Below are 25,342 nucleotides of genomic sequence, written 5' to 3'. Positions count from 1 at the left end.
CTAGTAACTGATACAGGTGCGTGATCTGGAGGAGGAGGAAACACAGGAGCAGAAAATGGGAACAAGCAGAGTGGAATTTAGACAAGTTACAATCACTTCTCGTCCGCAGCACCAGAACCTCATCCAACCCCGCCCTCAATCTACCGTATAAGCAAAGAACGTTCCTTCAATGTATGCCTAAGTGAAAGGATACATAAAGTGATCCTGAAACGGCAGTTTCAGTCATAAAAGTTGGGTAGGACAGGGGTAGAAGAATGCTGTGCTCAGCTTCAAAAAGGATCTAAGCATTTCAGCATTCAAAGCACTCAAAACACATGCCTAAACATTTTGCCAGAGGAAGTTCTAACAAGGTGAGGTTTTGGTTTGGGGATTATTTTTTTTTTGCTTGCTTTTTGTTTGGGCTTTTGAGCAGTTTTTTAATTCCGTGGAAGTGAACGAGGACAAATGCAAAGTCCTGCCCCTGAAAGAAATAATGTCTTGCAACAACACAGGTTCAAGAATGACTGGCTGTGGAGCAGCTCTGCTAAAACGGACCTGGGGATGTTGGTGGACAGCAAGCTGAAGATGATTCAGAAGCGTACCCTGGCAGCAAACATGGTCCACATCATCCTGAGCTGCATTAACAGGAGGAATACAGACTTAAGATCAAGTAAAATTATTATCCTCCTCTACCCAGTAGTCTGCTTTTGGGCCACCAATACAGGAAGGACAGACATAAACTGAAGTTCAGCAGAAGGCCACAAGATGGTCAGGAGGCTGGAGAACCACCGTAGGAGGTTTGCTTCTCCTGGAGAGGAGATGGCTTTGGGGAGACCTATAAAGCAGCCCACGACATCTTCAAGGAGGCTATCAAGAAGATGCAGCAAGGATCTTCACAGTAGTGCATGGAGGGAGGACAGGAGACAATGGACATAAGTTGAAACAACAGAGAAAGTTTTTTCACCATCAGCACAGTCGAGCAGCAGAAGAGAGTCCCCAGAGAGCTGTGTAGTACATGGCCCTTAGCGGTTTTCAGGACCTTACTGGATAAAGCCCTGAGAGGCCTCAAGGCTGCCCTTGCTTTGAGCAGGAGGTTGGACTAGAAACCTCATGAGATCTCTTCCAAAACAAAGTATCCTATGATCGTATTTAAACATCTATGGAGGGCAGGCTAATTGATCCTCCAAGACTATTCTCCTACAGAAAACACTAATTATTACACCATCCAGGGAGGCAGATATCCTTAGTTTACACAGGTTGACCTCCAAGCACAGAATAATAGAGGACGAGACCAGCAGGACAGCTCCGATACCGAGATGTCCTAACATGTATGTCACAAGAAGGGCCATGACAAAAGAGAGGATTAAAAAAAGCTAAATAAAGTAGTTTAAGTAGCAGCATAACTTGCAAATTTCTCTTCAGGTACTAGTCCAACTGCTGGAGATTACAGACTGTAAAACCTCTATAAGTGGGGTTCTACTCTACATAGCAAGAATCATTCCTCCAACTAATTCAATGCAATCCATCCTAGGCAGAAATAAACTGGAATAGGCACACGCACCACTGATCCATCTGGGATCACAGGACAATTCAAGGAGGAAGGAACCTCAGGTGCTTCCAATCCAACCTCCTGCTGAAAGAAAGGTCATCTCTGAGGTCAGATCAGGCTGTTTGCAGCTTTAGCTAGTCTGGTCTTAAAAAGCTCCATGGACAAAAATTACACAGCCTCCTTGTGCAACCTGTTCCACTACTCGACTATTCACTGGCACCTGAGAAGTTTTATTTTGCAGAACACATTTGTAGTTAGTGGACTGCGGAATGATTTCACTTTTAATGTGGATAAACTGTAAGCCTGAAAACATTTTTTCAAATATTATCAGGTGAGCCACTGTGTAGTGGCTCTACAATAAGCTTGCTTACTCTATTCACCAGTGCAAAATATTAAGACTAGCCTCTAACTCAATTTTTCATTTAAGAATACAAAGTGATATTGTATGACATAAATAGGTCCTCAGGAATTTGATTCTTCTAACATGTAAGTCCTGTTCATTCTTTAAGAAATATTATACCACCAAAAAGCAGTGAAAGATCAGAAAAAGCAAGACTAACAGAAATTTAAGGCAGGGACTCAGAAGAAGAGGCTTTAAAAAAAAAAAAACAACAACAAAACCAAACACAAACCCGAACGAAATAGTCCCCATCCTCCCTATATCCTCAAACTGGCAAGTTTCCTTAGGCTGTACGTATTACTTTTGAACACAGCTCAGTTCTGAAGCTCCAGACAAGCATCTGAGTGCAACAGGGAAAGTGATTTACCACCATCAATACCAATTTGTTGCTATCCTCTAGTTGCTACAGGGTATGTGGGGCACAGGAGGGCAGGAGTGGGTGGAAATATTATTATTAACAACAACAATCACATGCTAACCACAGCAGTACAACTTGATTTTGAAGAGGACACCACAAAGCAACAGAACATCAGAAGAAAACAAACTCAGAAAGTGGGAACGAAAGGAAAAGTGGGATAGACCAAATGAGAGATCAAGAGAAGAATAAAGAAAAAGTGGTCTAATTACATTAACAGTCTAGTTTCAAGCTTCTCAGCTGTTCGCTTCATACAAGTATATGCAAGGGGCAGGTGGAAGGAGAGAGGCCTAAACAGCATCTGAACTTCAGGCACTAAGAGAAGCCTCTTTCTTTCCATGTTCTCATGAACAAAATAAACCCCAAATCCACAAAACAGAAGGTCAGCCTTCTTCCTGCACACGTCAAATAAAAAAAAAAAAAAAAAGAGGAAGGAACAGTATTATTCCAAGGAGAAAAATGAACTTGTGGTTTACCTTACCAACCTCAAAATACTAAGAACCCAATTCAACTGTAAATCTCTCCTTAATTTCAATTTGCAGATGAGAGATCTTATTTTATGAACTTAATTTAGCTGACACGTCAGTACATAACTAATAAGTTGCATGTAACAACTTATTTTCTATATGCCACTGTAAAATTATAGCTGTATGACAATGGAGATACTATTTCTGTGACACAGGTCTAGGATCTGCATTGTGTGAATTTGCCACAGCGCTGGTTCTAGAAACCAACTACACTAAAAATGAAGATTTTCCTAATCGTTGTCAATAATTTCACGATCAAAAATTCTCAAGTAAAACATTCACCCCTGCCGATAATACTAGACTAACAATAATTCATTGTAAAACCTACAAGTCCTATATCTGCCAGTAATAAATCGTTTCCAAACTATAATCTGGATATCCAGAGCAGCGGAGAGGACTGGTCCTCCACAGAGAGCAGGGTAAACCACGTTACCAACACTACTTTTAACATGCGGATCCCCTTGTCATCGGTTAAGAGCAACTTGCTGTTTAGTAGCTGTTGTCAGGTAATCACTAAATATCTGAGAGATATGTACGTCCACAAAAATCACATGGACAAGTCTCTCCATTTCAGCACTATAAAAACATGGTCCTCATTGTCCTGAGTTTGGAAATTCTCAATGCAGAAGGCATACAGGCCATTATCGAAGAAATTTGTATGAGTTTATTTTCAAATTATTTAATGCAATAATTAAATAAGCTTCTTAATGCTAAGTGAGCTACCTGGGCACTGAAGAATTAGGAAAACTAGCTCTGAGTTTTCCGATGTCAAGCAGAGAACAGTTGGTTTTGTTCATCTTTTTGATTCATACCTTTCAAATGCATATCCAAGAGACAGCATGTGTTTCAGCCCCCAAGAGTCCAGCAAGTTGGTTTTTTTTTTAATTAAAATGATATACAGAAGAATTTAGGAATAATGAAACTGATTAATTAGTTTGAATAGCTGTAAGAGACAAGAATCACATTTTTAGTCTTTTGTCCTGAAATCAAACTGCCATACAGTAAAAAAACATATTTGGACCTTTACATGGGATACATGACCAAACTATAAAGAAGTCTTGACCAACCATAAGCTTTCTTCCGTCTCAAGCTGTTAATCTCCAATGATGTCACCTCCACAAGGTCTTCAGCCTAAAATTTTAAGCTATGTGTCTCAAATTGCTAAAGGTAAACAAATAAACAAACAGAAGTAGAACATCTTTTCGCCAAGCCCAAATTTTTCAGAGGTCCTGCTGAACAACAAAAAGGCGCAAGTCTAATTTTCTCTATGATGATATAGGTCTCCATTTCACAAGCTGTTGTGTGTGGACAGACCCATACTAATAAAGTGAGATGGACTAATTTGCAACATCAGAGTCAGAAATGGTAATTTCTGCATCCATTCTTTTTTAAGCTGTGATCAAGAACTACTGAGCTTAGAGATGCAACTCCTCCCTGTGCCACAGGCTACCCACACTTCATCATCAGTAAGGTTTACAGGGCTAAGCAATGAGAATTTTCATGCTTGTTTCAAGAAGAAAGCGCTCTCAGGGAGCAGATTTTAACAATAATCAAGCCCAGGCCAGATGTATTTTTATTAAAAGAAGGCAAAATACTTTTTAACTAAAATTCATTCACTAATTATATTCCCACCCTCTGGAATACGCTTCAGCTTCAGGAAAAATGCTGAAATGAGTTTCAGTCAGAAAATACAATCTAAGCCTTTCAATATATTTAGGTAAATTTTATTTTGCAATTCTCAGCATTTAAGTTTTCTATAATTTGTCTCAGACATACAGAAAACATACTTTTTAAAAAAAAAAAAAAGTGGAACAAAGTGAAACACTTCCTCAGTCAGGACAGTAATTTTGCCCTGGAAAATCCACCCACGAACCTGTTCGTTTCACCCTTCAAACAGAACATTTGATTACCAAAGGAGCTATGTTTTAAAAAGCACTACCAGCTCTGTCTTAAGGATTTCTTCTAGAAGACAATGAATTACTGTTTTTATCATGTAGCACTAGTTAACAAAACTGGTCTCTGCAGCTGTGTGAATCAGAAGTCACCAGAAGAAAGTGTTTGCCAGCGTTCTGTGCAATTCTAATTCTCAGCAAGTCCTGCACTTCTGCCCTGTAGGTAGTTTTGCAGCCAGTGATATGGCTGGTATGTTTATTTAACTCCATCTAAAAAATTCCCACCTTTCATTTGTCATCACTACATTGCAAAAAAATAAAAACACCACCAAAACACACTACCAGAAAATAAATTCCTTGCTTACTTGCAAGCATTTCCTTGCTCTAAAATACAATTCTATCAAATAACGTTAATTCTATCCTTATCAAGGGGCTGTCATATCAGTGGCACATGGACCAAGGACAAGTTACAATACAAACATTAATGCAGATGATTAACCGTGAACAGGAGTATTTCAAGTTTAAACAGGCTCAGATTACAAAAGCATTTAGTAACTCGGTTTGGCTTACTCAGATATTAAAACATAGTTAATGAAGGCGTAAGTGATACTATCATGCAAGATTTCAAGTATATTCTGACTCACCACGAAAAAATTTAGGCTTTAACCGGTGATATTACCTGAAGAATCTTTGCAGTAAAAAGCTACACCAAGACAGCTCTACCCTCCCATTAGTGAGGGAGTGTGTCACGAGACTTATATAAAAGGATGGCCTAAAAAAAACCAAACAAACAAAAAAATACCCAAAAACAACACACCACACCTGTCAAGCAGCAAAGATTGCAGTATACAGAAGTGGGAAGGGGTTTAAAAATATGAGGAGTCTCTAGCCTCTTTTCCTCTTATTTAATTAACAACCACTAATCTCTCCCAGCATGATGTATGCGCTGGCTACTGTTCTGTTTCTCTGCTACTGAGGACAGTAAACTCTTCCAGGTTTATTTGTACAAAAATAAAAACAAACAAAACCCTAAACACACAAAAAACCATGCACATTCCATATATTCTTAGTTAACACCATATTATTTCTGCTGTGTATTTTTTATTATTACCCACAACGAGAAGCAAGCTTTCCTTAGGATTAAGTACTTTGAGTAACCCACTAAAGGAGACTTTTTTTCTTAATTATGATTGCAAAGCATTTGGGGGTTTTTAATTTCTTTTGTATTCAGTACTCACTTTAAGAATGTTAATAAAACATATGTACTTGTCTTAATTAACAGTTTATAAGCTTCCTAGCTGTTTGAATACCAGAAAGTTACCACACGTGGAAAAAAAAAATTATTAAGTTCAAAACTTAAGTTACCTGTTTACTGAAATGAGGTGGTCTCATGTAGATTTGATATTTGAGTTTTTGAAACAAAAAAAACCCGAAATATTAACATGTTTCAAGTTTTCTATAAAGATACATAACCTACTTCTGACTGTACATAGGTACTGAATAGAGAAAAGGGGCATTCTTTGCTATACCATACAAGTCAGCTTAAGATCTAATCCGGGGGTGGCATGGTGATGCTGTATGACATCCGAACTGTGAGTAACTCCCCCCACCCCACCCTATATTTTGTAAGGTAAAAATCTCAAATTGGCAGGACCCAGCAAACTGCATACATGCATAAAAACCAGGCTTCTCTTTCCAGCTCTGTAGTAGCCAAATTTACAACACAATTTTCAACACATTACTTCATGTACCTGCATCACTGTTTTCCCACCCCACTGTCCTGGAGACATAATAACGAAGTGAGAATGCCAGATGTCTTTTAAACAAACACAAGACAGTTTAAGAAGAGGCTACAACTACACACAAGTAGAAGTTAAGTATGACCTAAATAATCTCATCTTGTTTAATATCATCTTGCATATTTTTGATTGAGCATTGCCGACTTTCAAGAATTTGGCTCAAAATCGCTTATTACATAAAAAAAACATATCATATATTTTCTACCTGCAAAACTGTTTTAGAACAACCGTCAACGTAAGGAAAAAGTCAGGCTGACATGTTATTTGGTACTGGCATATATAAACAGTAAAGCTCAGTAATAGGAAAAATGTCTACTTGTGTGTAACAAGTAAGCGGCTTTTCCCAACAAATGCAATAAGGTTTAGCAAAGCCCATACTTGTCAAAATTTTTTTTCAGTTGACATAAAAATTTCTTTCCATATTAATATATGTGAAATTTGAAATAAACCAAGCACCAATTAAAACATTTTCAACATTTAATGACATTTAAGTCAGATGGACATTGGAGGATAAGGCAGAGGAAGGGCTGAAAGCCCCAGTAAATATCAACATACAAATTTAACTGCTACTATTCAGTACTTCTGGATGCTGTAAAAGTGGTAAGGATCAGCTCAAAACAACCACTAAACATTAACAGCAGAAAAACCCATCGCTGCCTTTTGCTATCATCAACACCACAGAGCTGGAAGAGCATCAAAGCTGGACAGTTCCACGCTGCAGAAGACAACCCCCATGATGGGAATGAGATGGCAGTGACGGGAGGAAGGGGGTCACCACTACCAGCTTTCTTTCTGTGCCTCGGAAGTGCTGAGAGGTGGGTGAAGAAGTGGCTGCAGAACAGAGTATGTACGTACACGTGAAATTATTCATCCTGTTAAAGCTGCTGAGATGGAAAAGGCTTCATATTACTTAAGCGTTAATCAGCCATGCAAAAGATCAGTGCTCTTTAACAGTTTACTTCAGAAATTAAGGGTATAAAGGTACCAGAAATACACCGGTATCTCACTCTGCTTACAGACATCTACTACTACTCATAATGCCACGGTACTACCTTGGAAGGAAGGAAACTGGAGCTAGGAAAAAGGCATGCGTATCAAGGATCACAGCAATTGTCTCGGCTGTTTTGCACCATAAAGAAATACCCTGTTTATCCTCAGGATTTGGCTAAATTTAGCTCTACTCTACCTGCTGCGAGTACCATCCTAATTACCTTTGAAGTGGTTAGGAAGGAATTTTTCCCCTTGGTGCAAGATTCCCTTCTCAGCAGCTGAGGAATTCTGCACAAGGTTAATCCAGAAAACTCATAGATGGCACTCATAGAATAGATAACACTCAAGTCAAAAATGTATTAGAAGAAGGAATCCTCTCCGAAATAAGGAAAACCTATCTATGGTTATAATAGCACAGCAAGCAAGAAATAAACACCTTTTCTCCCCCCTCCCTTAGAAGGAAACCCTGCTGTCACAGCTACCATCAGCACAGGGACTAGCTCGTTATGAAGAGGCCTGACTGCAGCAGCCCAGCCATTTCAAAGTCCACACGGCACATGCTAGAGGACTGGCTGATCAGTAACCTGAAGGAAGGCTGCTGGCAAAGCTGCATTACCATAAAGTCATGCTCCCAGGGTCTTGCTGAAGCCTGTGTAGCAAGATGCACACAGCTGAAGACTGCTGCGATTGGCATTTTGCACCCTAAGTAGAAGACTGGGGTGTCTGGTTTAGGGTTGCAGATTGGAGACTTCTGGGGCAGAGCGTGAGTGGAGGAAACATGGAAGAGTTCTACATAGGCAGGTTTATTGAGAGTGCTAGATCAGTGCATTTATTGTGATATACATGGATATTTATGAGTATCCACAGACACGTGCATGCTTGAAGACCTGGAGACAAATGTGGAACACTGAAGATAAGACAGACACTTAAGGTAGGAGCTGAGTTTCAGCAGGTTGTTTTTTTTATTTGGTTGGTTTTTGTTTGGTTTGGTGTGGTTTTTTTTTTAACAAACTTCAAACTACCACTGAGTGCTGTACGATACTTCGCATGACACATGACTGTCTCACATCGGTACAATGCTGTCCAAGTTTCGTTCTGCCACCTTATACTTACAATTCAAGATGAATGAAGATCACTTTGAGAAGGCAAAGTTTTCAAATTTGGCTAATCTCTCAGAAAGTTGATGCACTGATTTTCTGAGTTCACACTTAATCTTAATGCAGGTGAGAAAGCGTGAAAGGAAAAGTATTCTGGAGTTTGTAATAGACTGCAACTTATTTCCAACAACAAGAATTAGTAACTCCTTCAGAACTCCTAATACTCAAGATACTGAGTCGATATTGGATTGTTAGAGATTTTCTTAATTACTACTTAGGAAAATTCTACTAGATTTTGAACACTAAAATTCAAACACTGTGAGGTCATCACAGATCCCACCTTATAGGCCAGCTTTAGTCAAGAGCTATATACAGACAGGCACCGGAAGGTAACAGAAAACCAGTTTTTTCACTGTAAATCTTGACAAAAGGCTCTAGGATAGAGACAGTATCTCTCCTCTTCCACTTTTTTTTTCCCTGTTAAGTGGCTAGAACACCCGAGACAGACTTCAGACCCAGCTCACGTCTTAGGCACTTCCTGGGACTGTAATAATTTCATCACTTTGGAATGGTTAGATCTTCAGGTGCTTGTGATGGCTTCAGTGGATATGCCAAAAGATGGTGTATAAAATTACTTTTTTTTTTTTGTAGTCTACATATCAATCATCTGCCTGAAAACAGTTTGTCATAGGCATAGCAGCTGAGTTTATTGAAGTAGTTCTTGTTGCGCTATGGCAACAACTAAACCACTCTTATAATACTAGATACAATTTCAGTGTTTCTGGAGACTTTATCAAAAGTATTCCTACACATGTCTTACACAAAAAAAAAAAAAAAAGGCTTTATTAGAGCATTTCACCAATGTTTGAAGAAGGAAACAGTTGTTTGGACTTTTTTTTAGGGCTTCAACAAAGCTAAAGAATTAGATCACAAAATGCAAACACCTTAAGCAATTCCACTCTTGAGTTTCCACTCTACAGCACACACTAGACATAAACCAATTAGCAGGATTGAGCAATGTTTTCATTAGTAAACATTGTCTTTCCACCACAATTTTCAAATTATTTTCCATTTCCAGATATAAAAGCAATCTATCCTAGTCTTTCAATAGCCAGAATAAAAGAGTTCTCTAACTCTTTCTGTATTTAAAACTTCCATTCTGTTTACACTGAAAATAAGTAGTGCTCCTGTTCAGTAAGGCTATCACTTTAAATGGAAATTACTTACATGTTTCCTAACACAACACCCAGCATTCTCCAAGCATGCAATGCCTGCATGTGATCCAAACACAGTGTTATCAAACTGTGTATGAAAGGTGGATACAAGACAGATCTCTCCAGATTTCCTAACATAAAAGAAATGATAATATAAAGACCATTTATCAATGCAAAGCTTTCTAAAACACAACCTGTACAATTTGGTCTGTTTCCACATAAACATCTTCCTGTCCAGGAAGGCACAGCATGACATGCAGCATTGTCCTCATAGATTTTAAATGGAGAATACGGAATAATTGGTTTCACTAAAATTGAGAACCACAACAAAATGGTTAAAGACCCTTTATAATTTCCAGCTGATGCGCTGCTCAAAGTAGAGCACCTTCTGGGAGGGCAGAGGGAAGGGGAGCTTTTGTTGTAGTCACTGGGGGAGGGTTCCTCTGAACTCTTTTGCCCAACCATAAGCTATGCCACAGCCACTAATTTTCATTAAGAAGGGGGATTTCGATCTTCAGCTGGGTTTTGGGAGCGACACTATAGATATATATGCAAAAGCATGACACTGCAACCGAGTTGTGTATCTGCCTGTAAGAAGACACGTGCGCACTGACGAGGCTCATCTGAAAGTTCTACTAAACAACCTGTGGGGTGCTTGAAAAATCTAGGCACTGAAACTTTGGTTCACAGATGCTGCTACGGGCAACATACTTTGTTGGCCAAATAAATATTGTTGCCAGACAACTCATTCTTTCACTTCTTCCCACTGTTAAGGGGCTCTCACTAAAGAGTAGACCAGAAATTCAGCCATGCCCTGGGACACAATTCACCAGGGCAAGCCTTAAAACAGTTCATCAAGAAACTGTAAATCTAGTACTAGGTAGTAAGTTATTGTGAGAGCTTTCGTATTCCTTTATTTTAGTTAAAACAGAGTACAATGCATCAAAGTAGCAATAAAAACAATGAACAAATAAAACAAACACCCCCCCCACCCTGGAGCCGTTAACATACAAGATGACTTTTGTTTCAGCCTGCCGCTGCCCTACAGCAACCACTGCTGTATTACACAAACCCTATTCCAGGATATTTACCCAAGAGTTGACCTGGCATTAGGAGTCATATATTCAAACAGATACTCAATTTCCAATTACATTGCAAACCAGCAGGTTTTCTAATGTCCTTGAAAAGCATCACTATAGTAACTTTTTTTTTTTTCAGTGTATCCTATACTCTTGGAATACATAGGTAAAATTAGAAATCCGAAGCGCCGTTTTAAAAAAGCTTAAAACTTGCAAAGTTGACGATTTGTAATTTCTGCTGTCAATTGGAACAGATGACATGGACCAACTTATAGAAGAGGAGCTTACACAATCTCATCAGTAGAATCACAAACTCTATTAACAGTGTCTCCTATTTACAGGACAAAAATTCAAGACAGATTAGAAATACGTGCATTGGAGTATTATTTACATTTCCTAGTGTCCCATTTGCACTTAAAACTAACACGATATATTGATCTTCTAGATGACAGCCCTAGCCCTAGGACTTTTTTGCAGGTCTTTCAGGATTCAAACTCTAAGGACATTTCCAGAAGTAATGAGTAATCTACGCCAAAATTGTCCAAGACAGACCAGGCCAATAAAGAGCCCTGTCCTGCTCTGTATGGAGAGAAATGAAGCAAGCAGTATCTAGACAGATGGCTTCTTCATAAGGAGACAAGCATGAAGGTGGTATCAGAGGACTGGCTCCCTGGTAAGAATATCTGGGCTAGAAGAGGATCTGGAGAGCAGTCGAGCAAAGGATCTAACTTACATGTGAGCACACATGGAAAGAAAGCAGCTCTAGAAAATGTAATGAAATATAACCTGTGATAATACTAACCAGCTGATAACCTTGAGGGTAAAGCCTCTAAGAGAAGCAATGACCATAATCCTGAAGAATTACACAAAATGGTTTTACCAAGTTATACATACCTAACACCGTAAGTCACCTAGCATCAGAAGGTATCAGCAGAACAAGCAAGTACTGAAAAAAAACACCAATGAACACTGGACTTCATTTCAAAGCAGGTTTTTTTTGGGTCTTACTAGAGAACCAAACTAGACAGCAATGAAAGGCAGAATTGCAATTTGGTGATTGAAGGAAGTCAACTAATCACATGGAAAACTTATCCTCGCCCTGCAGAAAGTTATATTATGACCTTATACATCTGTTCATTACGCAGAAGCTCACAAGGCATGGTACAGCCCAGGAAGATAGCTTGAATGGTACTGCTAGAACTGAATTGCTACCACAGAATTTTTTCTGTTGTCCCCCGTTTTCACCTTAGATTATCAAACTTCTAGACAGGGACAGTTACAGAAAAGCAGAAATTTTTACCTACAATTAAGGGGGGGAGGAAATCTCTGCAGAGCGATTAACTAGAATTATGAGTGAAGTCATACACGCATCCAGAAGAACTATCTAATACCTGGTTTGGTTTATCCCAATAACATCCACTGAAAGAAAAAAAAAGTTAGCTAAAGAATATTTCTAAGCCCCTTAATCATACGAATAAACCAAGACAACAAAAAAGCTGTCTTTATACACACCTTGACCACAAAGAACACTGAGCAACAACTTGGGAAAGAAGAGATATGCACATTTCCTTTACATGAGCCACTGAACTGAATGGAAATGCTAGAAATTAGTGTTGTTACTGTAAATTTCAGCTCAATTTCCACATTCTTGACTGCTTAGAAAATAATAAAAGTGAAAGGAGCATCCTGATGCAAATCAGTAACATTTACTGATGTTAAAAGCAAGAGAGGAGCATGGAAGGAGGTAAAGAAACGAATGAGTAGAAAGAAAAGAGAGTAATGGAAACCCAACAAATTGGGAAAAGCAATGGTCCTTGAGCATTTCCACTTTTAGTGATCTTGATTCCATCCAGAAACAGAAATGCATGGTGCTATATTTTTTACACAAACCTCAAAAAATTTCCAGGGAGATGCGCACTCAACATTATTCACCATTTGTGATCTACATGTTCTACAAAACTAGAGAGCAGACAGTTGTTTATATGGCAATTCTTAACTCCGCTATGAGCTAGACCTAATGCACCACACTGCCCGCTTACCTTCATCTCAGCTACTTAACATAATTAATGTGAATATATTGCTTAACAGTTATTGAAATTATTCATATGTTGGGATTTTACATCCAGTTTAAAGAAAAAAAAACAAAACACCAAAATAAAAAAACAACTATCCTCCAAAAACATTATTGCATTTCACTACTAGTAGCTGATTTTTAAGGTAAAAATTACATTGTCAGGAGAAAAGACCTCCAAAATAAATTTAACAACCTTAACAGCAAGAATTAACAGGCTCTAGCCTTTTTACAAGCTAAAAGCAAAATCCTGTACATCTCTATTCACTGAAATGAGCATCACTCTCTACGTTTTATACGGAAATATTCTTGATTTTTTAAGATTTTTGGCTAGGAAGAATTACCTAAGTAGTGCTTTACTCAAATACACTTCAGAAGAAGCTTCCATTAGCACAAAGTTCATTTTGTAAGGCAGAGCAAATAAATACTCCATTACTTATCTGGAATACCTGCTCTATTTTCCTTCACTCAAGTAATAAACTGAACGTTACGGTAAACCTCACACTGTGATTTTTAATTCCACCTTCATCAGAACCACAAGCTACTCTTTATGCAATGCTCTGAATTTTGCATAGCCACAATCTATTTCCCTTCATTTGTAACAAAGCAAGTTTTCAAACAAATACTGACGCAAACATAAATTCAGAGTGGTTTCTTATGATCTACATCCTTATCACAAACACCAGTTCATTTCAACTTTTAACAACTGCCAGCTAAATTTTAGCTCTTCTACCCCCATTTAGATGACAAATGCATTTAAGGACAAATGCAAAATTTCGTTAATTATAAAAGCAAGGTTTGTTTTATGAACTATAAAGCAAGGTTTTCCTCAAAAATCATAAAAGTGTGTCCCATTCATTTTGGTTTAACATTTCTGTCAGAAGAAACACACTTGTGCAAACAAATCGCTAATGTGTCCAGCGGACTAGGTTTTTTTTCAACTGAAAAACAGTGCTTGCCAATGGCATTTTAGGCAGGGAACCGAGTCAACATCAGGAGGGAATTCTTAAAGCTAGTATGTCTGAATTGTATGGACCTAATTAGCCGCTAACTCAAGAAATAACTTCTTATATAAGGAATATTAAAAGCACAGCATAAAAGCTTCTTCCTAGAAATTTTTTCATAATGTTGCCTGTAGGTTGTGGTCGGGGTCTTAATTCAAACTTCTTATTGCTCTCTAGATAGTAGCAGTTATATTTCATTTGTAAAGACAAGACTATTCACCTTTACTTAGTTAAAGGGAAAACTGGTCTCCAAATAGTCCTTTTGATGCAAATGAGCAGACCTGCATCCCTGACTTCTTTTCTCCAGCCATTTCAGTGCAGAACTAGAACTCAGAGTCAATAAGCTGCAATTAGAAATCACTAAGCTCTAACTAATGCTTCGGCATTTTTACCTCCTCTTGAACCATGCCTGTTTAGTGGTAGTAACTACTGAAAAATATTCTACTCACTAAAAAGCTCAGGCACCAGTCCTTAATATTCAAAGACACCTTTCCAGACTGCCTAAATATTAGCTTAAACATTTGTTGCAAAGCAAATTTATTTTCCATATCATAGGTCTGGCAAACTTAAAAAGACAGTATTTTCAGATATATTATCAGCTTCTTGAGATCTATAACTAGTACAACTCTGCAAACTGTAAAACTACCAAAAGCTGCAGAATCCAACACGTTTGGAAGGCATAAGCATTTCCACCACTTAGATGATGTTCCCCTAGCTCCAGGCTTACACTTTCACTACTAATATCATCCGTAATGCCATAGGCATAGTCACTGATAATCCCAATCTTAAAACATTAGTCCTTTTAGAAGTCTCAGAGCCAGATTTTTAAAAGCCTATGGGTGAGCAACCATGCAGACAAGAATCTGCAGGGGGTTTAAAACCTAAAAGATTCCCAAGCCTTATTGCTTTAACTAGATTTAAATAACAAGCTTGCAGAACTATTTTGAAGAGACTAAACTTATGTCATATATCAGTCTTCCCTATGACACTTCATGAACCAGAATCAGACCTGAACCCAAAGAATAAAGACAGAAATTGCATCAACCCTAAAATATCCTGTCATCCAGTGTACTGTGCAACATTTTCTGTAAATAGATTGCTTATTTGTATTTAAAGCCAACGACAAGAATTTAAAACATACTGACTAGACAAAACATATATAACATGAGAAGAGGGGAATAGTCAATATAACACAAAAAACCAAACCCCAAGAAAAACTCAAATCAAAAACCACACAAAAAAACCTTCATTCTAAAGAGTTATTCCTAATACCTTGCTGCTAAGCCTACACAAGTTATTTCAAACAAAATTCATCAAATAGCCATAAAGACCTTCTAAATTCCTCATTTTTAAAAAAACTACAGCCAATTAGAGGTTAAATACTCATTAAGAGTTATTCTTAATGCAAAGTGTGTTATTTCTCTAAGCTTTTCGATTCGACTTTTCTACTTTTGTTAATACATTGGTATATTAGATCAGTTTAGAACAGCTTTTGCCATCAGAAAACAAAACTACAACAGATCAATGTTTCTGACAACAATCCCCAAGCCCTTGGGCAATTATTAAAAAAAAAAATCCCACTTGCTTTAAAAAGTGTCCATCTCAAAAAATTAAATGCCATTCACATTCCTAACGCACAAACCATGTTCAGAAAAAAAACAGTGCTTCTCCTCCTCTCATATACAATTACCAAAGCATACATTAAAGATGAAACCTTATTTTGTCGTTAAGATCAACAATAATTATAACACCTAAATCACATATGGCGTCTCAGACCAACAAGTCTTAAATGCTTTCAGGAAGATTTATATTCATTCTATCCAATAACGATAAACGCACTAGTCTACAGTGCCTTTACATTCCTTGCTTTCCCTTAAAAACATCCATATGCAGCTACTTTACATAATCAGTCACTTGGTTCCAGTAAGCAATTTCATTGGGGGGGGGGGGGGGTAAGAAAGAAGTGTATAAATGCAAATAATTTCTTACCTATAAGCTTCTAAACAACTCAGTGCACTTGTTACCAAATCATTAATTCAAATGTATTCCTTTTTGAAAAGTTTGGTTACTATTATCACCCAAGACTTAAGATCAAAACATCAATTTATCTCCTACTGCAAAAGGTTTAAGTCTTTTTACTGCATTTCTCTCTTTGGCCAAAAAGAAGAAAAAGAAATAGAGAAAAGCAAGCCAAATATCAAAAGCATCCAAACACTTGGTAATACTTGGGAACAAAGGCAGGGGCAAAGTGGAACGGAAAGGGGAAACAGATTTAAAGAAAAGGGTTAACATACTGCTTCATTTTGAATTGACTGTTGATTTATCTACAAACAAAACCAGGATTCACCCCATATTTCCCAAACTCTGCTGTAGATGCCTCATCATTTAAAGTAGAGACAGTAATCAAGTTTAAATTAGTACTAGTATTACAGACTTATTTAGCAAAGGTCTGTACCTAGCATCACTCCTGACAGTGTTAGAGTTTATGTAGTATTGGCTGCTAGAACTTTAAAAACAGCTTTCACTTTGTTCATTTCAAAGCTTCTCAAGCCACAGAGCTTCTCTCAGCTACTTTCTGAATAATGATTTTTAAAAAATCTTCAGAATTACAATAATGCAAATTATTAACAGATTTCTCAGAACAGCAAGAAGTGTTAGAACAGGTAAATACCTAACAGAGTTAAAATGACCACCTTGCTCTCAAGCATGAGTTCACTACAGTGAAAGCTTAAGTGAAGGTATGAAACCCTCATTTCCAAGAAGTCTTCAGTCTTCCTCATACAGCATACAGACAGAGGAATGCTCAACCTTGAGCACAGAATAGAAAATTCCCTTCATCCCTGTTTTGCTGGGGAAAAGGAGCACTCAATGACTTAGTTAACTGTATCACAAGAAGTTAGGAAAAAGTTAGTCATGAACTCCACAATATGCCCTACCCAAGCCTCTTGCTTTTCAGTATCTTAGAGACAATATACTTTAAGAAGTCATTTGTGTCTAACCCTCAGAAGAGGCAAGTAGACAAGTGGATCTGTAATCCCTTAGGACTAGTCTACACAATAAAATATTAACAGGAATTCAAACTGATTCACTTCACAAAGCACTTATCTGAAAACACCCCACACAAACTACTTTCAAAATAGATTCAAAACTAAGTCACATTTTACACTCTCCATTAAAGTGACGAGGACCCAGTGGACTTAGAGCCAATTGTGTCTCCCAGAAAAATTAGACCCTTCAGACTGACACAGAGGTACATCGGCAGGTCACACGCCAGTACCTCTCACTGTCATGCCTAAGCTATACTCTCAGAACTGTAGTCAATTTACATTAGATTTCACTTTTCCTTTTCTTTTCTGAATACATAAATCTTCCTGAAACCCTACTATTAAGGAAGTGATTAACTCCTCTTGAAAATCCTACTCTCTATATATAGAAAACGTAAACGACGAGTCACTTAAACCAGATTGTTTACCCTGAAGAAACGCCTGGGGAATCACTATAAGGCATCAAGTCTCAATATTCTAAACACGGTGCATCTGACCAGAAGCTCCTGGGTGACAGTTTGCGGCATGGGCACGTGCTAGCTGCAAAGTTAACCCAGCCGGCCAACAACCACGTCTGAACAGTTTAAAATGATCCAGCTTGACCCAGCTGAGGCACACCCAAGCGAAAGTCATATCCAGGTTAGTGCTCCTTCACAGACGCCGCGCTCGCCGCAGCCCCTACAATAAGCAAGACATGCCTTATGGTCAAGCTGAGTCTGGAAAAGCAGGGAAAACAACAGAGGATTGTCAGCTCTCAGGCAGTCGAGTAAACGGGCTTTCATTTAAGCTGCTAAATAGTACACGTGTGAATCACACCATCATCTGGGTTGAAAATATTGCCAAATTTGGGTCAGCTCAGGGTAACAGTGGAAAAAAACACCAACATTTGTATTTGTAATTATCTGGAAGGAAAATACACTTTATCTATAAAACCATTACCTACTGCTGGGTTTGTTGTAAACGCACCTGCAGTCTTATCAAATGTTTTTAGAACTAGTAGTCTAAAAGGCTCAAGCAATCAAAGAGATATGCATGCACTTAATTTTTACTATCGTAGTTCAACTGAAACAAATGCCATTGTTGACAGCAGTAAGTATGCTCCTATACAGGTGCAGGGGCTTGAACTGCAGAAGTGTGGAGCTAATGGAAGTAAAATTATTATTTTTTTCATAATAACCATAACAAAGCTGGTAGCTTTTGTGCAAAGCCTATTTCATTATGATAAGCATGTAGGGCTGACCTAAAAAATGGTAACATTTGTCAGCTACTTCCTAACAGAACTACAGAAGCACAATCTGCCGTAAACATGGAGAAAACAGGTTGGAGTTAGAATGTATTGGGAATGGACAAATGCCTTAACCAGACAAAAAATAACCCACAGTTCGCAGTCAACCTGCAATTCCAGAAAGACTGTGGTAAGCTCTCAAACACAATCACGAAGGCTCCTTCACGCCAGCATCAGCCCGCTTTTTTGAACAAGCAACTATCAGCCAACAGTGGTATTGTTAAAACCTAGGCAATACATGCAAGGAGCTCTAAATGATGATAAATACTGGAAGATGTAGGAAGTAATCACAGATAGCCCTCACGCTGGCGTTCAAGAGACAGTTTGCAACGAGAAGAACTGAAAATACCCAAAGCAATTCTTTCCAAGCTATCGCAGACTGAATAATCTTAGAATTGCTTTCAAGACTTTTTGGTGGCTACGCTGGCAGCCAGCACCTGGATGCAGAAACAGGAGCAAGCTCCAAGACCAAGCCAATGTGATTTCTCAGAGGGCCTGTTAATAAACAGCCAGGACTGGGGCCAGGCCAAGAGCAAGTATGAATTTCCTCCTTTTCCCCGGGAACAGGCAGACGATCGGCGTCCACCCTTCGAGCAGGCAGCGCTGTCACACATACACAGGGCTGTAACCTGCCTCCCCAGCCTTCCCCCCCCCGCCGCTCTTAAACCAGACGCACAGCACTAACCAGCCAAAGGGAACATGGCAAGGGGTAGCGGCAGGGTGTGGTTTGGCTATTACTTTTTTAAAATAAATAAAAAAAAAGAGCAAACCCCGGCCTCTCTCAGCCACCAGAAACACCCATTTCATTAGGAAGAAATGACCCACTGTGTTTTTCCGGTACAACATGTGAGCTCAGGACTCCGGCCCCGCTGGCGGGGGGTTGCTTGTCGCCGAGGGCTGGTAGCCCGCCGCCGCGGGGAGCCCCGGGAACGCGACCCCGCACACGGCGCCGGCGGCCCGCGCAGCACCCGGGCGGGGCGGGCCGCCCGCGGGGAGCCGCCTGCCGCACAAAGCCCACGACTTAAAGAAAGAAATAAGCAGCAGCAGCAATAACAACAAAAAAAAAGGCCACCAGCAGGCTTCTAGGCTTCTCAGCCCTCCTCTCCCACCAGCCGCCGTTTCAGTAACAGACAAAAAAAGCCCACAGAGGTGACCCGTTTCGGGGTCGGGGGGCGCAGCCTCTGTCCTGCCGCCCTTGCCCGCCCCCTTTCGCCACCTCCAGCTCCCCGAGGGTTTCCTGCCTCGGAGCCGTCCGTCCCGCGGGGCCGGGCCGGCGTGTGCCCGCGGAGAGGAGAGGAGGGGAGGCGGGGGGGGGGAGGGCCCCGGCGCCGCGCTCCCTTTCTCTCCCCGGCCACTGCAACCTGCTTTTACCCGAGCCGCCCCGGGCACGGCCCGGGGCCGACACCCGCTCCCCGGAGCGGAGCCTCCTCCCGGCCCGGAGCGGGCCGGGCGTTAGCGGAGAGCGGGGCGGGGGGGGGAGGCCTGTGCCGGAGCCCCCCGGCCGCGGGTGGGGTGGGGGTGCGGGGGCGGCGAGGGCGGCCAGGCTGACCGCGGGCGGCCGGCGGAGCGGAGGCGGGCGCGGCCTGGCCCGGGCGCGGTGTCTCACCTCCCGGGCAGCCCGGAGCGGGTGGCGGGGTGGGCCGGGCTGTAGCCAGCCGGGCCGGGGGTGGGGGGGGGTAGAGGGTGAGGGGTGAGGGGTGGGGGTCGCTCACCTCGGTGGGGTCGCTGATCTCGAACAGGTCCAGCCGGTTCGCGTTCCAGTGGTTGATGATGTCGGCGAGTTTGCGCCGCTCCTCCTCCCGGCTGCCGCCGCCCGACATCCTCGCCGAGCCCGCCGCCGGGGAGCCGAGCCGGGGCCGGGCCCTCTCCACCGAGCCCCGGCAAGGGGCGGAGGCGGGCAGGGAGCGGGGGGTCCCTCACTCCCGGCTGGGGAGGGGAGGGGCCGGCTCTCCCCTCGGCCGCTGCCGGCACGGACGCCGCGGAAACGCCCCGGGACCGCGCCGCCGATAGCGATCGGCCCCGGAGGACAGCGGCGAAGGAGAGAAAGAGAAGGGAGGAAGGGCGGGGAAGAGGAGAGAGGATGCCCCGGCTCGGCGGCGGTCGCCGTGTCTCCCGGCTCGGCGGCGTCTGTCTCCGCTCGCCTGCCCTGAGCCGAGCGAAGCCGCCGCTGCCGCCTTTCTCCGCCCCGGTATCGCCCTCCCCTCGCTCGCTCCCTCACACACCGTCCCGTGCGCGCCCCCGCCCGGCCGCCCGCCTTTCACCGGGGGCGCGCGCGTGTGCGCGTGCGTGAGCGCGCGCGCTCCCGCCGGCCGTCACCTCAGGAGGGCGCCCCCTCCCCTTCCCGCACCGGGGAGGGGTGCGGGGGGGGGGGTCCGGGCAGTGCGCGGTGCTCCAGGTGCTGCCGCACGGTGTGGCGGGCGGGCGGTCCGTCCCTCACCAGGAGCGGGAGCCCTGGCCGCGCTCGGGGCCCGCCGCCGGGCGCCGGCAGCAACAAAGGGCCGGGTCCGCCGCGGGAACAAAAGGCCCGGCGGGCGGAGGCTGGCGCGGCCCCGCCGCGGCCTCCCCGCTCCAGGGCCCGGCGGGCGGGAATGTCGCCGCTTCCCCGCCGCCCCTCCCGCAGCCCGCCGGGCCCGCGGGCAGAGGTCAGGGCGCACGGCCGGGCGGGGACACGCAAAGCACGGCGGGTCAAGGCCGCCCCGAAGCGGCCTCCAGCCCCTCACCTTGCCGCCCTGAGCCTCAGCTTCTCCCGGCCAAGCGAGGGGGGCGAGGGGCGTAACGCGCCGCCGCTTCCCCGGGCGCCGCTCTGCGCCGTGGTGGTTACAGAGTGGTTTCGGAGCGCTGCGTGAAGGGGGTTGTCTAAAAAGACAGCAATTTCCGCAGCTTGAGGTGAACCCGAGATGGAATTAAAGCATCAGATACGCTTTAATGGCTTTTAGATATAAAATTTATGTGTGGTTTCTCACAAAACGTGGCCATTGCTTGTCAGGGGCATCGCCCATTGTATAGACTCGAATCCAGCCCTGCTCCAGGGGGGTTTGGTTTTTACTCCCTCGACTAACTAATGCTCCCCGATACTTCAAGGCTCGTGTTTTTGCTTTGCATTGGGCATCCGTTGAAACTTAGTCCTTGAACGACTGTATTTGAACTCGGTCATCCGAGTGTGTATCTTTTTTGTTTCTTCAGGTAGCTGGAAAAAGGGGAAATACCCTTTTAGTGTACCTGGCAAAGGATTTCAAGTTCCTCTTTGCTGAGGGAGTTCAGACGAGAGGGTTTTGCTGATGAAGCTCTGATCAGCTGGGTTATTTGAAGAAGGAGATCCCTTGGAGGCCTTGGCTACATTAAGCAATTAAATTATTGTTTTTATCCAGCAGCATAGCTCCCGTGTAAGTACTAGCAGTTCTGGTTTTACAGGTGAAGGTCAGTTATACTTTAGCCCTACATCTGAAACTGTGCCATATTAGAGCTTTATAGTTCCAAGGACAGAATAGATCCTATTTCTTGGGTCTCAAACTCGGGAGGGGGACAGGGGGTAGAGGGGAGGTTGAAAGGCCTTCTGAAAGCCCTCGCAGACCTTGGAGGGGGAGACACAACCTCAAGTTCCTGTAATAATATCATCCTAAAACTATATTCCTTTTAGAAGTGTAGCAAGAAGAGAAAGAAAAAACCCCAAACATAACTCTTCCTACATAAAAGGGAAAAAATTATGCTGGGTATTTTTTTTTTTTCCATATCCAGAGTGTGCTGCCAGATAACTTTGGATGTTCTGGCAGTGCCTGTAAAATCTGTGATGCGAGAGTCTGCAACCCGGGCAGATAGCTGCGCGCTCTGTCGTTGCAGATGACATGTGCGGAGTGGTGTGTTGATTTGGGTGCTTGGCTCTGTCTGGATATTGGTGAAATGGGATTACTCAGGACACAGGATGAAAAACAGTGGCTGTATTACTTCAAGGTTAGGAAGGAGACTTGTAGGTACGGGGTGTGCATAGATTACCATTTTGCCTTTACAAGCCACATAGATAAATTTTTTTTTTCCTGGGGAAAAGAGGCGGTTGCTCTGGGAAAACTGGCTACCCAAAGTAGTTGATTTAGCGTTGCTGGCACGCCTGGGTTTTCAAACGCCACGGAGCACCAGGAATAAAATTATCACTGTGCTGGACCCACGTGGTGTATATAATCAGCTGTGAATTTATTTATTTCTATTTTAACTACAGCTAGTCAGCACGTCTAAACCCTAGCTAGACTCCAGTCTGGATACAAATAAATTGCTCAGACTGAGCAGAACTGGAGCAGGCTGATAATGTTTGGATGTCATTTCTCAGAAATCCCAAGTCACTACGATGTATTCCTGTAGTGGCAGGAGCAATGGAAATGCTACTGACGGTCAGATACCAGCAGCGACCATGCTGCTGATTAGCTCTGCGCTGAGCTGGACCGTGCTGAAGCGGTACTGAAAGAAACCAGGCCCGCCTGTACCTGCAGAGCAATTTGTTGCTGTCAACAGTCAAACAGCAGCAGCTTTAGCACAGCATCAGGGTTTAAGAAAAATCATAATGCAGACAAGAATCTAGCTCTGAGTGAACCAGCAGGACAGTATGTGTATGGAGATTGTTCTGTGGGCGATAAAGCATAAGCTCTGACCTGCTTGGAAAAGCTCATGGGCAGAGAGCTAAAGCATGAAATTAGAGTGTACCAGCTCGTTTACAGTGGAAAATGTGTGCTGCTTCACTTTCAATCCTTGTTTTTTCTGTAGGGCTATTGCAATGGGAAGTAAAACAGCTGCTGTAAAGCCCAGCAAGTGACATGATTCCTGTGAACAGTTGTAAAAAGAATTTGGAGATATTTATGAATGGAAAGCATTATACGCATAAAATACATTGTAAACAGGACCGTGTGTCTGAGCTATCATCAAGTCATCTTCTATTTAAGGTACTGCATAAAGTTGCTCAAAACCATTAAATGAAATTTTCCTCTGTATTCTTTCTGGTATTTTTATCGTTTGCATAGTGAGAAGACAGAATCCTATTTGAGGAGTTTCCAGTTCAGCCCAGTATTCCTGTTGGTAGTCCCACTGAAGCCGGTGGCAAAGTTAGATTTAACTCTGTAAATGGTCGCATGCTTGATAAATAATAGTGTGAGAGAAGCAAAGGAATGGGGAACAAAAACTGCTTTACTTGCAAGTGCTAATGAAAAATGGTTTTTACTTCTTTCCTTACTGAACAATGTTCTTTTCTTTTTTAAGGTGCTTAAGGTAACTAAGCTACTGTAAGCCATGATTGTGATTGTTTGTTCAGCACTCAAAGTATAATACACTTTTTACAGAACAAATAAGATAAATGCCCTTCCCTGTAGAGCTTGCAAGCTGAATTTTGTCACAGGTGAGAGCAACAACCAGAAGAGAGATCCATAAAGAAGAAACACAGATATACATGGAGACCTTTGCAATCCTCTCTGTTCCCCGAGACATCAAGAAGTGCAGAGCCCATGTGGTTACCTGCCGCAAGGGGGTCGTGTCTGTGCAGCTTCTCTCATTAATCATATTGGCGTATGTCTGCCCCTGGGGGATCTGATGGTTATAAGCAACAACAACATACAGGATCCCTTTATTTCTGCTCCTGGGCTAGTGCAGTTCATGCAAACAGTTCTCTTGCATAGGGAAGGTTTGCGTGAAGGTAGGGTCACGCTCTGCTGGTCTCCTGGCCGCTCGCCAGCTGCCCATATGGTTGCCAGAATGCAGCATTAATTTTCTGAGGCAGCATGCACCTGATGTATAGTGCCATGCCATATAAATCAGCACGCTATTGGAAGCTATAAATTCATAGATAAGACTGAAATTATTAAAGTAACCCTTCTCACGGCTTCCCAAGCGTGCCTAAGTTTCTAGAGCAGAAGTATCGGAGCTGTAATTCTGCATAACGCAATGCGAAAGCTTACTTTAGAGCAACTAACACTGCAAACCTGGGTCATCAAACTGCCATCCTTACATAGACAACACACCTGCTGAGGTAAATAAATTAGCCGGAATAAGGGTTGCAGCTTTGGACACTGTAAACACATGTGAGTCAGGGAGGGGAAAGAAGTTTTTTCATTGCACCATTATCTCGCCCGCATGAGTTGCACACACTGTACATCAAAGTATCAATTTCGTAGCCTAATTGGTAAACAAACAGTATGTGTAGGCTACGTGGGCAAGTTCATGCTGCATGAAAAGTCTTTACGTTTAGGTCTCACTTTTCTTCCTGTGTGAATGTAGGAGCTTATATTTAATAACCTTGACCTCTTTAAACAATAAGGAGGAGGGGGGAGTAGAGGGGAAAAACTGGGCAAGTGTGGCAAGTTATGTAATTGTGTTTTGGAAGTCTTTAGGTTTTCAGTTCAATTACCCTCGCTCTATTTTTAGGGAGAGGGAGGCACAAAACTGTATAAATGGCAGCTGTGTCAATAAATGTATCTTACTTTTGGTTTATGTATGGATGAATTACAAAACCTGTCAAGAAAATCCCTTTAAGGAAGATGCTTAATTTGTATTAGGTATGGAAGATCTTTCAAAGTAATTTATCGATAAACGCTTCTTGGGTTAAGACCCCTCCAGTTATATTTGTACTAATAAGCTAAAGAATGTAAGGGCCTTTCTCTAGCCCTACAGCCAGCTGAACTAGCCTGGCCACCTCCATGGTTTTAAATTGGTTTCGCTCTAAAGCAGGAGCTGTTCTGTGAGCTACCCAGAGCAAGCTGACAATTTAACTCACAGCTGGGCAAGCACAAAGGAGCCCATCTGGATACTGAAATGGTCCAGTGGACCGTTCAGCAGCAGAGAAAGAGCCTGGAAGTTCTTCTCGTGCAGCTGACCTGAAGGCAGGGTCCTCTGCCCGGACGGGGTGCTCAGGCATACCTGTGTTTGTAGGTTCAGAGCACGCACAGCCTCCGTCCTATCTTGACTGAAGTGTGCTCTTTTATCCACGTTCAACAGGGTGGAGGAGAGTTTGACTGTCTTGCAGCAT

General features: G+C 42.3%; 1 protein-coding gene and 2 long non-coding RNA genes across 29 annotated transcripts in view; 2 read left to right on the top strand and 1 right to left on the bottom strand.

Annotated features, from left to right (window-relative positions):
• The window catches only part of AFDN (afadin, adherens junction formation factor), a 134,738-nt gene extending 114,552 nt beyond the window's left edge, over positions 1 to 20,186 (bottom strand). For all 26 annotated transcript variants that reach the window (XR_010371925.1, XR_010371926.1, XM_064445582.1 and 23 more), the window contains exon 1: positions 20,058 to 20,186. Coding sequence is in view for 24 of the 26 variants with exons in the window: in XM_064445582.1 (XP_064301652.1) it covers positions 20,058 to 20,165 (108 nt within the window). In the remaining 2 variants the exon portion in view is untranslated. The remainder of the gene's footprint in view (positions 1 to 20,057) is intronic.
• Positions 7,931 to 12,625, top strand: LOC135312420 (uncharacterized). Its single transcript, XR_010371923.1, has 2 exons — positions 7,931 to 8,482; positions 11,081 to 12,625. It is a non-coding gene; the product is annotated as an uncharacterized LOC135312420 (long non-coding RNA).
• LOC135312421 (uncharacterized) lies at positions 20,171 to 25,000 on the top strand. Of its 2 annotated transcripts, none has more exons than XR_010371928.1 (3): positions 20,171 to 20,533; positions 21,529 to 21,728; positions 23,095 to 25,000. It is a non-coding gene; the product is annotated as an uncharacterized LOC135312421 (long non-coding RNA). The 2 variants fall into 2 exon arrangements; XR_010371927.1 differs by having other exon boundaries at positions 20,171 to 20,740.
• The last annotated feature ends 342 nt before the right edge of the window (positions 25,001 to 25,342 follow it).

The sequence above is a fragment of the Phalacrocorax carbo genome, chromosome 3, assembly GCF_963921805.1.
Source record: "Phalacrocorax carbo chromosome 3, bPhaCar2.1, whole genome shotgun sequence".
Classification (NCBI taxonomy): Eukaryota; Metazoa; Chordata; class Aves; order Suliformes; family Phalacrocoracidae; genus Phalacrocorax; species Phalacrocorax carbo.
The sequence above is the reverse complement of the archived record's forward strand: the minus strand, read 5'-3'. Positions and strand labels throughout refer to the sequence as shown.